General features: G+C 65.4%; 1 protein-coding gene across 1 annotated transcript; it reads right to left on the reverse strand.

The window, feature by feature from the left end:
• Positions 1-817: 817 nt before the first annotated feature.
• KIF3C (kinesin family member 3C) lies at positions 818-13,978 on the reverse strand. Its single transcript, XM_075144734.1, has 8 exons — positions 12,566-13,978; positions 6,647-6,748; positions 6,425-6,547; positions 6,221-6,339; positions 4,238-4,354; positions 3,847-3,955; positions 2,650-2,825; positions 818-1,734 (listed from the first exon to the last, which is right to left on the reverse strand). Exons 1-8 carry the CDS (start codon positions 13,976-13,978, stop codon positions 1,641-1,643), a joined length of 2,253 nt encoding a protein of 750 aa, XP_075000835.1. The 3' UTR covers positions 818-1,640.
• Between the last annotated feature and the right edge of the window lie 1,244 nt (positions 13,979-15,222).

Genomic DNA, 15,222 nt, shown 5'->3' on the forward strand with positions numbered 1-15,222 from the left:
CTGAAGTAGACACACTGATGTTTCTACTCCTGATGTTTCTGCTCCGTGTCTGTGCCTCGTTCCCTCTCCCTCCCTCACGCCGGGTCCCGGGTGCAGGAGTCATCGAGGTGAGCGGTGACCAGTCCTCCAGCGGAAGAAATTCTCTTCATCGGCAGAAGACGCCAGAAGACAGCCTCTACCTGCAATCTTCTCAGATCTGCCTTCCCAGGGACGGCCTCAGCATACGTCCCTCTGGAGACCCCTCTCCTCCCACGCGAACCAGGGGGTCGCTCCCTCGTCCGTTACAAACGGATCTCCCCCACCTCCGCGCATCCAGAAGCCATCCCAGGGAAACCACAGCTGCTGGCCTGGCACTGCCAGGAAAGGTCTTCGACAAGGACCCACCTTCCCTCAGTCGAACACCGGGCGATGTCCTGGCACCGACGTGCGCTGCTGCCCGGGATGAATTTCAGATCAGCAGAGTGGCCGTATGGCTTGCCCCTCTTATCCACTACCCGTTTCACCTCCATCCCCCCGCGACCCACGCAATCACCAGGAAATTTCTCCCAACGACGAGGTGACCTCCATGTGGTATTACCCAGCCCGGAGGAGAGCGATGTTGACATCACTCCTCCGGGCATCACCATCTTCTCCTGCATTTCTTCATTGCCTTTAGTTGCCAGGATGGTGGACGCTCTCACCTCTGGTTTCACTTAGGTAGCATTGCTCCCCAGCCTATCTGTGTCTTTGGGACAGCTGGGTGGAAGGGGACGGAGATTTCCATCTCCTGTTCTTGCTGTAAGGAGTTGCACACCCACGCAGTCGGGGATGTGGTGTCAGGCCACTGAAGAGGACAGGGCCAGCCGTCTCCAGAGCGTGGCACAGCTGAACGACGTCCCGGCCCCACGGCACTGCCTTGGTTTGGTTAATCTGCAAGGGTGGAGCTGGCGTTCCTGGAGTGCAGCCATGCCAGAAGTCAGTGAGATGTCACTGCTGCCACCAGCGTTGATGCGGGCTGGAGAGTCCCTCTGGGCTCTGACAAGCCCAGCGCGAGGTGCTGCCACCACGAAGTCTCCAAATCCTTGTAGAAATCGCCAAATTCCCTGGGATCCAGCAAAGCAAACGCAGCACCAGAGTCCAGGGCTGCCTCACCTTCTGCCAAAGCCACCAGAGAGGGGCACGTGCCCTCTCCTGCCCGCTCCGCGGAGCACGACGGTGAGCAGTGCGCCGGTGGTGCCCACCCCGGCGGCGTCCCCGTGCCCCAGCGCTGCGCGGGGGCTGCGGCGGCGGCGCGGGGAGGGGTGGGAGCTGAGCGTACCCGAGGAGCGGTCGGCGCGGTGCCCACTGCCAGCCTTGGATGTCCTCCAGTCCGAACGCGCCTCCTGACGCTGCGCATCAACCACTCCATAAATAAATACGTTAAATAAATAAAGTGACAGATCCAGATCGGGGAGGGGGGGCAGAAGGAAGGAGAGGGCAGCTCCCCTCGCCCCGGGGGCTGTTTGTGAGGGTCTCACACAAACACACGCGCACACAAAGTAGCTGAAGACAAAGACGAACTGGGACCGGTGGAGATGCTGCCGGCTGGGGCCCCTTCCTCGGCCGTCGGCGGGGCACAGTCCTCGCCGCGAGGCGGTGCGGGGGACGAGGGGTCCAGGACGTCACTCCTGAGCTGGCGTCGTGGCGGCGCGCGGGGAGCTGGAGGTGAGGGAGACATGCGTGGTTGAGGATGGCAGTGACCGCGGCGTCTGGCACCTGGATGGGGAGACGAACAGAGAAAACCTGGTTTCCTTCTCCTTCCCCCTCCCCTGCCGCCCGCTCTCCCTGAAACCCAGCCAGTTTCCCAGTCATTTGCTACGCAGGCAGCACCAAAGGACACCCGGTGCTGGGCAGGACGATACCTTGTGTCATCTGGGATACCTGCGTGTCATCGAATCACGGAATGGTTTGGGTGGGAAGGGACCTTCAAAGTCCATCCAGTCCAACCCCCTGCTGTGGGCAGGGACATCTCCAACCAGACCAGGTTGCTCAGAGCCCCGTCCAACCTGACCTTGAATGTTCCCAGGGATGGGGCATCCACCACCTCTCTGGGCAACCTCTGCCAGGGCTTCACCACCTCAGCGTAAACAATTCCTTCCTTCTATCTGGTCTGAATCTCCCCTCTTTCAGTTTAAAACCCTTCCCCCTTGTCCTGTCGCAACAGGCCCTGCTAAAAAGTCTGTCCCCACCTTTCTGATAAGCCCCTTTAAGCACTGAAAGGCCGCAATAAGGTCTCCCCGGAGCCTTCTCTTCCCCAGGCTGAACAACCCCCACTCTCTCAGCCTGTCCTCATGGCAGAGCTGTTCCACCCCCTGATCGTTTTGGTGGCCTCCTCTGGACCCGCTCCCACAGGTCCCTGTCTGTCCTGTGCTGAGATGTATATGATGATATATGACATCATCACACTGTTTTTAATACTTAGCCAACAACCCTTACCAAAGCAATGAAGTCAGCCGTATTTTAAAATCTGATCGCACCCCAACAATTCACGGCCAGTTTCAACCCCGAGAGGAACGGGGGGCTTGCAGCTCCGCTGCGACTCCTCCGCCTGCCCCAAGCCCCCGCGCTGCCCGCACGGAGCATCCCGGCCGCGCCGCAGCCCCGTGCGTCCCCCCGCCCGCCGGCACTCACCAGGAGCGGGACTTCCTCACGCGGGAGGCCGCCGGCCGCTCCAGGAGGCTGTCCAGGTGCATCAGCCTCTCCAGGTGGAGAGCCCGGGGGTCCTGCTCTGCCGGGTCCCTGCTCCGCTCAAACTCGAAGATGGCCGGCGGGGAGAGGTCCAGCTCCAAGAACATGATGTTCTCAGCCTGCAGCAGGACAGGGCAAAGGGAAAACCAACACGAGGAGTCACCGTGTGGCAAAACATGGCACCAGCTCTGGCAAGTCCACACTGCCGAGAGCTGACGGGCATGCCAGGGAGCAGGACCCTCCTCTGGCTGCCACAGCCACAGGGCAAGCTCCACACTGGTGCCCAGGCTCCCTGCTCTGCTCAGGCCCTTCTGGTCTTTCCCGGGGCTGAGTCCAGCAGGCAAGGCTGAATGGCCCCGTCCTTTCAAGCGGCAGGAGCTGCCAGAGCCAGTGAGCCAGCAGCTCCAGGGCCGGCTGAGAGCACGGCCACCGATCCTGCCAAGCGCGAGGATAAAGCTGGGAGCTTGAACTGACGTATCCCAAATCATCGTGAGCTTGTTTGCTCCATCTTCTCTCCCACTGTTCATCCATCCAACCACCCGCCCACCCACCCATCCATCCATCCATCCACCCACCTATCCATCCACCCATCCATCTACCCATCCATCTACCCATCCATCCATCCATCCATCCATCCAACCACCCATCCATCCGTCCATCCATCCATCCATCCATCCACCCATCCACCCATCCATCCAACCACCCATCCATCCACCCATCCAACCCCCATCCATCCATCCATCCAACCACCCACCCATCCACCCACCCATCCATCCACCCATCCACCCACCCATCCACCCACCCATCCATCCATCCATCCATCCACCCATCCACCCACCCATCCACCCACCCATTCATCCAACCACCCACCCACCCATCCATCCATCCATCCATCCATCCACCCATCCACCCACCCATCCATCCATCCATCCATCCATCCATCCATCCACCCACCTATCCATCCACCCATCCATCTACCCATCCATCTACCCATCCATCCATCCATCCATCCAACCACCCATCCACCCACCCATCCACCCACCCATCCATCCAACCACCCACCCACCCATCCCATTTGTCCATCCCATTTATCCAATGACTTCTTGTCCCCCCGGCACGTACCAGTGCCCTCTCGCTTACCCGGTACCGAGGGTGAGATCCCATGGCCATGGCCACGCGGGCGTATTGGCTGATGGGTCTCTTGTACCCCACCGCAGAGGTAGGCCGCTTCTTCATTTGGTTGCTGTTTCTAAAAAATAAATTAAGAGAGGAACATTTATCAGAGAACATGAATTCCTACTAAAAATGCATCCAAACAGTGACGAACGGAGCTCGTCTGCAGGGAGTGAAGGGGGGCCCTTCCTGGTGGGGCTTGGCTCGGAGGGGATTTCCACCTGTAGGCACCTGCAAGCATCCCGGGGTCCCTGCTGTCCCCCCCAGCCCGGGGGACATCCCTGCCCTGCAGGCAGAGGCTTCGTGCCCGCGGGCTGGCAGCGCTGGGGCAGAGCGTGGGCCGGGGCCCGGGACGTACCCTCCGGTGGGCACCAGCGGCTGGAACTTCCACTGGTCCTCCTCGCCGTCGAAGTACAGGCGGTTCATGATCTTGTTCTTCTCTTCTGGTGGGATGAAGTTCTCGATGATCAAGTACCTGAGCGAGCGACCGGCCAAGAGAGAGGGAGCGGGAGCGAGGGGGCGGGAGGGAGCAGCAGAGGAAGGAGTTAATGCGACAAGTACAGAAAACAGGTCGGAAAGGGAGCGGAAAGGGACCTCGGGAAGAGAGGGAGACCCAGGGAAGTGGGAAAACATCCAGGAGATGGAAACATGATGGAAACGGAGAGGTTGAAGGAAGAGACCCGGCCGACAGAGCGGCGAGAGCAGAGCGGGAGGGCAGAAGACGACGGTCACCAGAGAGGAGCGAAGACACCGGGGCAGCTCTGCCCGCTTCCCCCGGCCGGGACCCCCGCCTCCCCCCCGGGCCCGTCCGCTCCCCCGCTGCCCGACCGCAAAATAAAGGAAACCTCAGAGAAGCAAGATGGCCCCACAGGAATCTTTTTTCCCACGTTTTTTGGGGCCAATGGAGCAGCTGCAGAAAACGCTTTCGAGTCCATGAGTTGCTTCACCGAGTTGCCGGCTTTTAAACAGTTTGAATGGGGTCCGAAGGGAAAGGTAGCAAAGCCCGAGATGAAATTTTTGTTCTAGTAAAAAGTATAAATATTTTACCTGGAGAATGTACAGTGCTTATACATGTCTGGGAGCGGTTTTTTAAAGATACTGAGTAAGATTATTGCTTGACGTGAAAACAAACCCACTAAAGGCGGTGGGCCTCTCCTGCTGGGAGGTTCCTGGAGGAACGCCGTCCGGCTTTGCCGGGTGCCACCGTCGTGCCGGGAGCTCCCGCGGGGCTGGGGCTCACCCCGAGTCCCCCCGAAGCTGCTCTCCCTCCGAGGACCGCGCCGGGGCCGGGGCCGGTCTCCAGGTGCCCTCGGGGGACGCTTACCTCCAGCCACCACCGCCGCGTCCCGAAACAGCCACAGCCCCCACTGCTGCTGCGGGCGTTTCTGCTCGGGTATTTCTGGTTTTTCACCTTTCTCAGCACCTTTTTAATACTCTTGCGTGCAACTCGCCCAGCTCAAAGGTTCAAATATGTTTCACACCTTCTGCCACCGCTGACAGGGTGGGAAGCGCGCAGTTGTCCCCGTCGGCAGGAGTATCACTCCCTCCAGCTGCGCACCCCAATTCTACCCTGCACACCCCAGCTCTGCCCTGCGCACCCCAGCTTTGCTCCATGCACCCCAGCTCTGCTGTGTGCACCCCAGCTCTGCTCTACACACCCCAGCTTTGCTCTGCACACCCCAGCTCTGCTCTGCGCACCCCAGCTCTGCTGTGTGCACTCCAGCTCTGCCCTGCGCACACCAGTTTTGCTCCATGCACCCCAGCTCTGCTGTGTGCACCCCAGTTCTGCCCTGCACACCTCAGCTTTGCTCCGCGCACCCCAGCTCTGCCCTGTGCACCCCAGTTTTGCTCCGCACACCCCAGCTCTGCTGTGTGCAATCCCAGTTCTGCCCTGCACACCCCAGCTCTGCCCTGCGCACCCCAGCTCTGCTGTGTGCACCCCAGCTCTGCCCTGCACACCCCAGCTCTGCTGTGTGCACCCCAGTTCTGCCCTGCACACCCCAGCTCTGCCCTGCGCGCCCCAGCTCTGCTGTGTGCACCCCAGTTCTGCCCTGCACACCCCAGTTCTGCCCTGCGCACCCGTTCTGCCCTGCACACCCCAGCTCTGCTGTGCGCACCCCAGTTCTGCCCTGCACACCCCAGTTCTGCCCTGCGCACCCCAGCTCTGCTGTGTGCACCCCAGTTCTGCCCTGCGCACCCCAGCTCTGCCCTGCGCACTCCAGCTCTGCCCTGCCCACCTCAGCTTTGCTCCGCGCACCCCAGCTCTGCCCCGCGCACCCCAGCTCTGCCCTGCCCACCCCGCAGGGCTGCGCCCGGGCGCAGGGGATGCACGACCACCTACTTGAGCTTCAGCTCCCGCGTCTGCTCGTTCTGCGCCTCCTCCAGGTCCTGGCGCACGCGGATGTACTCCTCGTGCTGGTCCTGGATCTCCGCCTTCACGGCCTGCAGCTTGGCGTACAGCTGGGGGAGAGGAGCAGCCCCTCAGCCCCGCGCCGCGGGGCCGCGGCGGCCGGAGGGACGGGCGTCCCGCCTGCCACGCTCTCACCTTCTTCAGCTTCTTGGTTTTGATCTCCACCTCCTGCTGCAGGGAGGTGTAGGTCTCCCGCAGCTCCATGGTCTCCTCGTCCCGCAGCAACATCTCCTGCTGCATCTCCCGCTCCCGGCGTTTCTGCAGCGCAGGGGAAACGCTCAGAGCCGGGAGGGGGAACCGGCCCCCCGGGACACCCCCGTCGTCCGCCTACGCCGGGTCAGGCCCCCGCGCCGTTACCTGCTCGGCTATCTCCTGCCGCTTCAGCTCCAGCATCTTCTGCTGCTCGTTGGTGTGGTCCACGATGGTCCTGCCCCCGATGAGCAGCTTGCTCTCCATCGCCTGGGGCAGAGCGGGCGGGGGTCAGAGCACGGCCCACGGGGTTGACCCGGGCCACCCTCGCCGGGCGGTCACCGTGTCCCCGGCCCCCGTCCTGGGCTCCCTGTCCGCACCCCTCGTTCCGGGGAGGTGGGAGCTTTCGGTCCCCATGCGCTTCGGTCCCCACGGATGGGAGGGGGCTGCGCATGGACACCGACGAGCTCGGGGCTGGTTCAGCACGACCGGGCGGGCGGCGGGGGGTGCGAGCGACGTGCCCCCTCCGCAGGGACGTGGCGTGGGGCCGCTGGCGCCGAGCCCGGGCTGTTTCGGGTCCCGCTTCCTTCCGCACAGCTGCGAGCCCGCGGGACGCCGCGGATGTGCAGCAGCTGCCGGCAGCGGGGACCCAGCCCCAGCCGAGCCGCGCCGAGCTGGGCGGGGGGCTCTGCCCCGAGCCCCCTGGGACCGGCCGGGGGTTCGCTGCAGGGAAACCACCCGCAGCAGCACTTCCCGCAGCTCAGCCGGGCCCCGGGACTGTGCGTGCCCCCCCGCCCGTCCCACCCCGACCCCCTCGTCCCACCCCGTCCCACCCCACCCCGTCACCCGCGCCCCACCCCACCCCACCCGCATTTCCCTTTGCCTCCCTGGGGGAAAGGGGCTCCCCTGCCCCACGGCTGCGCACACACACACACGTATCGGTGTACGTGCGCACCCCTGTGTACAGTCACACCCCCGTGCACACACACACGTATCGGTGTACGTGCGCACCCCCGTGTACAGTCACACCCCCGTGCACACACACACGTATCGGTGTACGTGCACACCCCCGTGTACAGTCACACCCCCGCACACACACACACGTATCGGTGTACGTGCACACCCCCGTGTACAGTCACACCCCCGCACACACACACACACGTATCGGTGTACGTGCACACCCCCGTGTACAGTCACACCCCCGCGCACACACACACGTATCGGTGTACGTGCACACCCCCGTGTACAGTCACACCCCCGCACACACACACACGTATCGGTGTACGTGCGCACCCCCGTGTACAGTCACCCCCGCGCATACACACACACACGTATCGGTGTACGTGCACACCCCCGTGTACAGTCACACCCCCGTGCACACACACACGTATCGGTGTACGTGCACACCCCCGTGTACAGTCACACCCCCGCACACACACACACGTATCGGTGTACGTGCACACCCCCGTGTACAGTCACACCCCCGTGCACACACACACACGTATCGGTGTACGTGCACACCCCCGTGTACAGTCACACCCCCGTGCACACACACACGTATCGGTGTACGTGCACACCCCCGTGTACAGTCACACCCCTGCACACACACACACGTATCGGTGTACGTGCACACCCCCGTGTACAGTCACACCCCCGCACACACACACACACGTATCGGTGTACGTGCGCACCCCCGTGTACAGTCACACCCCCGCACACACACACACACGTATCGGTGTACGTGCACACCCCCGTGTACAGTCACACCCCCGCACACACACACACGTATCGGTGTACGTGCACACCCCTGTGTACAGTCACACCCCCGCACACACACACACGTATCGGTGTACGTGCACACCCCTGTGTACAGTCACACCCCCGCACACACACACACACGTATCGGTGTACGTGCACACCCCCGTGTACAGTCACACCCCCGCGCACACACACACACGTATCGGTGTACGTGCGCACCCCCGTGTACAGTCACACCCCTGCACACACACACACGTATCGGTGTACGTGCACACCCCTGTGTACAGTCACACCCCCGCACACACACACACGTATCGGTGTACGTGCGCACCCCTGTGTACAGTCACACCCCCGCACACACACACACGTATCGGTGTACGTGCGCACCCCCGTGTACAGTCACACCCCCCCCACACTCGTACACACGCGTGTGCACGTTTCTCCACGCACGCCCGAGCGTGCAGCTGTTTGTGCTCACACGCATGCACGCTCTCCTTCACCCCCTGCACGCACCCGCTTGCGCGCAGCCCCCCATGCACGCGCGTCCACTCATGCACACACATCCCTGCGTGCCCCTGCACACACACGTGAGCACACTCATGCATGCACACTCATGCAGGCCCACGTGCGTGCACAGGCGCAGGGGTGCGCACACACGTGCTGGATGTGTGCACGCGTGCCGGGTACGCGTGCACACGTGTGCCGGTGCGCGTACAAGCGCCGGGTGTCTGTGCACACCCATGCATGAGGTGACCACACTACAGTGGGCGTCCGCACACCCGTGCACACACCCGTAGCCGTGACACCGTGTCAGGGTGTCAGTGGGACAGTGCGGCTGGCGGTGGGGTGGGGTGGGGGCACCCTGTGCCCCCCACGGCTGCGGCTCAGGGGCACGGGAGGGATGGATCCAGACGTCCCCATGCCACTGCGCCACCGCACGCGGCTTTAAAAATTAATCTCGCAGACACCGCCGCCGTCCCCGGGGCGTCCCTGCCAGGCGCTGGCCACCGCCGCGCCGGCACGCGTCTGCGCTCACCCGCGGGGACCCACGGTCCCTCTGCACCCCCTGAATCGAGAGCCCCGAGTGCAAAGCTCCCTCCCTGCTCCGTACCGTGCCCGGACCCCCGGGGCCCCCCCGCTGCCACAGCCAAGGCCCTGCCAGGCAGGAGGGCCGTGACGCCACGCCAAGGGGGGTCACACGTGGCATTCATCGGTGCTGCCAGCACCTGCCCCTGGGCAGGGCCCTCCCCGGGCTGCTGTGCCCCCCCGGCTGTACCCCAGCACGGCCCTGGGCACGGAGGTGGGGGCTCAGGCAAACCGCAGACCCCCGTTCACACCGACAGCTACCTGGGGCTATTTTTCCCCTATTTTTCCCCCTTCCCAGCCCCACGCAGGACGGCGTGGGGTTTTAGGGGCATGCAAGTGTCCCCCCCCGCACCCGTGGGACAACCCCCGCGTCCGTACCACCAGTTCCCACCTTCCCCCACCCCCGCGAGCCCCTCGCAGCCGTTCAGCGCTACGGGGCACATCCCCCCATGGGTGCCTCATCCAGCCCCCCCGACCCTGTCGCACCCCCCAGACCCCAACACTGGGGATTGCTCCTTCCTCCCGGCCCCGCCGCCCTCCGTTGGGTGCCGCTGGCCCGGCGTTTTGCCGGGAAGCCACTGGGTTGCCGTGGTGGGGGGCTGAGACCCCTGAGGGCAGCCCCCCCCCGCCAGCCCTGGGCCAGGGCTCCCCGGGGGAGCCGGGCTGGGGGCACTGGGGCTCTAGGGGCCCGTCGCCCCTCACACCTCCTCCTCCAAAACCGGTTTTCGGCTGGTCCCAGTTGCACCCCGTGCTGGTGAGTGTCCCCTGTGCCCCGGCAGGACTCGGGGGCCAGGGGGGGATCAGGGAGGGGACCGGGGGGACCAGGTGGGTGCTGGGAAGACGCTCGGCCAGGGCACCGCGCTGCCAGCCCTCCCCGCGGCGTTCACCGCCGGCTACCGCCTTTGCCGCGGGATTAAGGGGTTTCTTGGCGCGGCCGTTTTCTCCCTGCATTTATTCCTCTAACGAAGGCGACTCCCAATCTTCTTTAGCGCCTGGGACAGACTGAAGGCTAAGCCTCGCACGGGAGCTCATTTCCGGCACCCAAATAACTTCCCCGGCACTTTCCCGCCCGCTGACCCCAGCCTCGGCACCCGGCAGAGCCACCGGAGCAGCCGCACCCAGCACCCTCACCCAGCACCCTCACCCAGCCGGGGCAGAGGCTCCCCTGCAGCCTGCTGCTGCGGCACGGCCTGTCCACCCGGGCGCCAAGGTGCACATCTGGGTGCTGAGATGCACATCTGGGCGCCGAGGTGCACATCTGGGCGCCGAGGTGCACATCTGCCGGGGCGTGCTGGCCCCCGCCTCTCCGAGCTCGCTGTGCCCGCGTGTCCCAGCCGTGGGGCCAGCCCCGGCTGTGCCAGCCAGCAGAGGCAGAGCCCACGTCCACGAGTGCGACGGCAAGACGGGGTCCAGCGTGCGTCGCCCGCACGTGTGTGGGGCACCCCGTGTCCCCCCGGTCACTACGGCTGCCTTTGCCGTGGTCACTATGGAGCCATTAAACGCGTGAGCGGGTCACAGGGCTCTTTTCACGCCGGTGCCTCCTTGCCCGGCCCCGCGGCGTGGCAGAGCTGCCCACGGGCACCGGGAAGCCACCCAGTGCCCCCCGCAACGTCCCCCCAGGCAGGCCCCCGGCAGTGCCCAGTGGGGTGAGCGTCGCGGCAGGCTCTGCCCCTCCATCGCTGGCACAGGGGGGGGTTGCCCCCTGGGGCGATACCTCGCTGGTGTGACTGTACCGTACCCCCACGGCTGGGGGGTCCCGGGGTGCGGAGCGGCCCCGAAGGCCACCGAAGGGGATGCAGCGTCATCTCGCCGCCGGCCCTGCCTGGTTACTCAGCAGTTACAGGACACGCGGTGGCCCCGAGCCAGCCCCGCTGCGCCGTGCCGGGCGAGGAGACCGCGCGGGACGGCTGCCAGCGACAACCTGCACTCCACCCGGCGGGGGGCACCGGCTGCGAGGAGCCCACCTCCCTGCCGAGCACCCGGCTCTGCCGGGGCACCCATCACGGGTCACCCGTCATGCCAGCCGGCGACCGGTGTCCCCGCCACGGCTCTGTCCCAGCGGCACGTCGGGCGCCCACGGGTGAGCCCGTGGGTCTCTGTGCAGGCACCCAGGCATGGCCACGCATCCCTGGGCATGATCATGCATCCTTGGGCATGGCCACGCGTCCCTGGGCGCTGCCATGCGTCCCTGGGCACGGCCATGCGTGCCTGGGGCTGCAACAACCACGGCTCTGGCCATGGAGGCGGGTACGAGAGCATCCCCCTGCTCACCCCTGAATTCCCAGGCAGAGGCGGACACCCCGGGCACGTCCCCTCCCGGAGGGCTCCGTGCTAGGTCTGCGGCCCGGCCACCGCATCCAGGCCACCGCGGTGACGGAGGGGCTGTGCCGGAGCGTGACATGGCGGGTCAGGGTGCTGGGGCTCCTTCCCCACCGCCGTGACCGTTGTCCCAGCCCCGCGCTCACGCCAGCCCCGCAGCAGCCGCGGGCAGGTGGGAGGGGGTCAGGACCCCCCAGCCTCACCGGGGACAGAGCAGGGCTGGGGGGGGCAGTGGTGCAGCCCTGGACCCCCAGCACGGCCGCCTGGGGCTGGGCTGGGGCTGCCACAGCCCCTCTCACACCCAGCCCCGTATCCCCAAGCATCCCTGGGCCGGCGGCGTGCCACGCCTGGAGGGTGCCAGTAACGTGCCCCCACCCACGCCGCTCCGGCTGGGGGGTGCCAGGAAGGATTTAAGGCAGGGAGGGGGGACGGGGGTCCCTGCAGAGCTGCCAGGCCCCGCCTGAGGGCTCACAGCCCTGCCCTGCCCCTCGGCAGAGCCCTGCGGGCTGGGCGGGAGCCGTGGGGTTGGGGGGGCAGGCGGGGGGCAGGCGGTGCCGCGTCCCCAGCCCCAGCCCGGGCGTGTTCCCGGGGCCACCGGGGACGGATCTGCAGCATCACTCCCCCACCCCGCCGCAAGGTGCTTTGTTGTGCCGAGGGGGACAAGAGCTGAGCACAGCAAACTCGTGCCACCAGTGATCCGCTCCCTCACGGCCCTTCCCACCCCGCGCCCCCAGGAGCTCCCACACAAGGTCCCCAGGCAGGTCCATGTCTGAGGGCGGCCCACAGCTACACGGGAGCATGGGGCTGCCCTTGGGCACCCTGCTCGGGCACCCGGCTCGGGCCCCATTCAAGCACCCACGAGGGGCTGGAGGCAAAGCAGGTCTTCCCCCAGCATCGCTCGCAACGGCACGTGGGGACACGTACCTTGTACTTGGTGGCCAGCAGCTCCGTGGCCTCCTGCTCCTTCCGCAGATCCTCTATCATCTTCTCCTTCTCCTGCAGCAGCTTCTGCTTTTCCTCGCTCACCAGGCTGTGGTCATCCTGGATAGCGGCTTTCTCCTCTTCCAGCCTCTCCTTCTGCTCCTTCAAGTAATTCTCCATGTTCTTCTCCAGGCCATCCTCATTGTCATCCTCCCCTTCGTTCTCCATGGTGCTTTCTCCATCCACCGCTTTCTTCCTCCGGCTGCTCCTTCTCCTCTTCTTCCCCAGCATGCCGCGTTTCTCCAGCTGGGCTTTCAGCCGGACGATCTCCTCCTGAAACTCCCGCAGCAAGGTGTCCTTGGGGTCCTCGTTCACCCGGGGCTTGTTCTTGATGTTCTTGGCCCTGTTGGCGAACCTGAGGGTGGAGAGGCTCTCATCGTAGCTGTGAGAGGCCGGGCCCAAGGTGGCCACCATGATTGTCTTGGCGTTGCCCCCGAGGGAGTCCTGCAGCAGGCGGGTCAGCTTGGAGTCCCGGTAGGGGATGTGCGTGCTCTTGCCGTCCACGAGGGCGGAGATGACATTGCCCAGGGCGGAGAGGGAGAGGTTGATCTTAGAGGCTTCCTTGGGGCGCTCTCCGTGGGCCCCCATTTTGCTCTGGCGCTCGCTGCCGGCCAGGTCCACCAGGTTGAGCTTGCCCACGCGGATGTGCTCCTCGCCGTCCGGCCCCGTCTCGCTGCACTCGATGGTGATGAGGAAGATGGCGTGGGAGCGGGAGCTGTGCTCGTTCATGTTGGTGCTGCCCACGGACCGCGTCTGGCTCCCCAGGTTCATCACGTGCTCGATCTCCTTGACGTTCTTGGTCACGAAGGAGGAGAGGTCCTTGATGTACACCCCCGTCTCGGGGTTCTCCTTCAGCTCCAGCTTCTTGCTCTGGTCCTTGGCGAGGAGGTCCCTGATCTCCTCCTGGTAGATCTCCAGGTACGAGGCCCTCACCAGGTACTGCTGGTTCTGCGAGCGGGAGATGTGGGTGAAGATGTGCTCGAAGGAGATGGGGATGATGCCCCGCTTCTCCGGCTCCGCCCAGGCCCCCTGCATGGTGTAGGTCTTGCCGGTCCCGGTCTGGCCGTAGGCGAAGATGGTGCCGTTGAAGCCCTGCAGCACGGAGTCGATCAGCGGCCGGACCGTCTCGTCGTAGAGGTCCGCCTGCTTGGAGCTGGCGTCGTAGACGGCGTCGAAGGTGAAGGTCTTGGGCAGCTCCCCCGGGGCGGCGCGGGGGTTCCGGATGCTCACCTGCCCCAGCTTCACGTCCAGCTCCAGGACGCGCTCGTAGCCCGCCGCCTCCTCCTTCCTGCTCATGGGCCGGCAGCGGGCCACCACCTTCAGCGCCTCGCAGCCGCTGCGGGACTTACCGGCCATGGCGGCGGCGGGCGGGGCCGGGCGGCGGGACGGAGCGGGGGGCTCAGCCGCGCCGCCCCCGCAGCACCGCCCGGGCCGGGGCCGGGGCCGGGGCCGGGGCCGGGCGGGGGCCGCGCAGGGTGCGGGGGGCCGGGGGGCGGCGGGGCGGCCCCGCCGGGCGTTCGCTCATGGCAGCGCGGCCGCTGCGCCCCGCCCGTGTGCGGGGCCGGGCAGGGCGGGGGCGGGCGGCGCGGCTGATTCGCTGCCGCCCTGCGGACACGCACACGCACACGCACACGCAGGGACGCGGGCGGGCGGGTGCGCGGCCGGCCCCGGTCCCCGCCCGCCCCCCCGGGCACGCCGGGAGCTGTAGTCCGGCCTTTGTGCTGCGGCGGAGGGCGGGGGGCGGGATAGAGAATGCGGGATTGGGATGCGGGATGGGGATGCGGGGTGCAGGGCTGGGATGCGGGATGCGGGGTGCAGGACTGGGATGCAGGGCTGGGATGCAGGATTGGGATGTGGGATGCAGGAATGGGATGCAGGATTGGGATGTGGGATGCAGGACGCAGGATTGGGGTGCAGGATGCAGGATGCAGGGCTGGGATGCAGGAAGCAGGGTGCAGGATCTGGGATAGAGAATGCAGGATTGGGATACAGGATGGACTGGGATGCGGGATGCAGGACTGGGATGCAGGATGCAGGGTACAGAAATCAGGACTGGGATGCAGGATTGGGATGCCTGATGGAAGGTACAGGATGTGCGATACGGGTTCAGGATTGGGATGCGGGATGCAGGGTTGGCACGCAGGATGCAGGATGTGGGTTGCGGGATGCAGGGTTTGTATGTGGGATGCAGAGTAATTTTGTGGGATGCAGGATGCAGGATTGGGGTGTGGGATGCTGGGTACATGATGTTGGATGCAGGATGCAGGACTGGGATGTGCAATGGAGGATACAGGATGTGGGATACAGGTTCAGGACTGGGACGCAGGGTGCAGGGTACATGATGTGGGATAAGGGATGCAGGATTGGGACGCAGGGTGCAGCACGCAGGATAGGAGAGGGCAGGGGGAGGTGCCCAGCCCCAGCAGTCCAGCAGGGACAAAGCTCTTTCCTCGGGCCTGGCAGCCGGGACAGGGATATCTCCCCCCCCAGCCCATCTCCTGCGGGCCAGGGCAGCATCACCCCAGCCAGCCGCCCCTGCAGTGTTTCGGGGTCACTGGGCTGCCCCAGGCTGTGCGTGCCCCTCACCACAGCAAACCCCG

Source organism: Calonectris borealis, chromosome 3, assembly GCF_964195595.1.
Source record: "Calonectris borealis chromosome 3, bCalBor7.hap1.2, whole genome shotgun sequence".
NCBI lineage: Eukaryota > Metazoa > Chordata > Aves > Procellariiformes > Procellariidae > Calonectris > Calonectris borealis.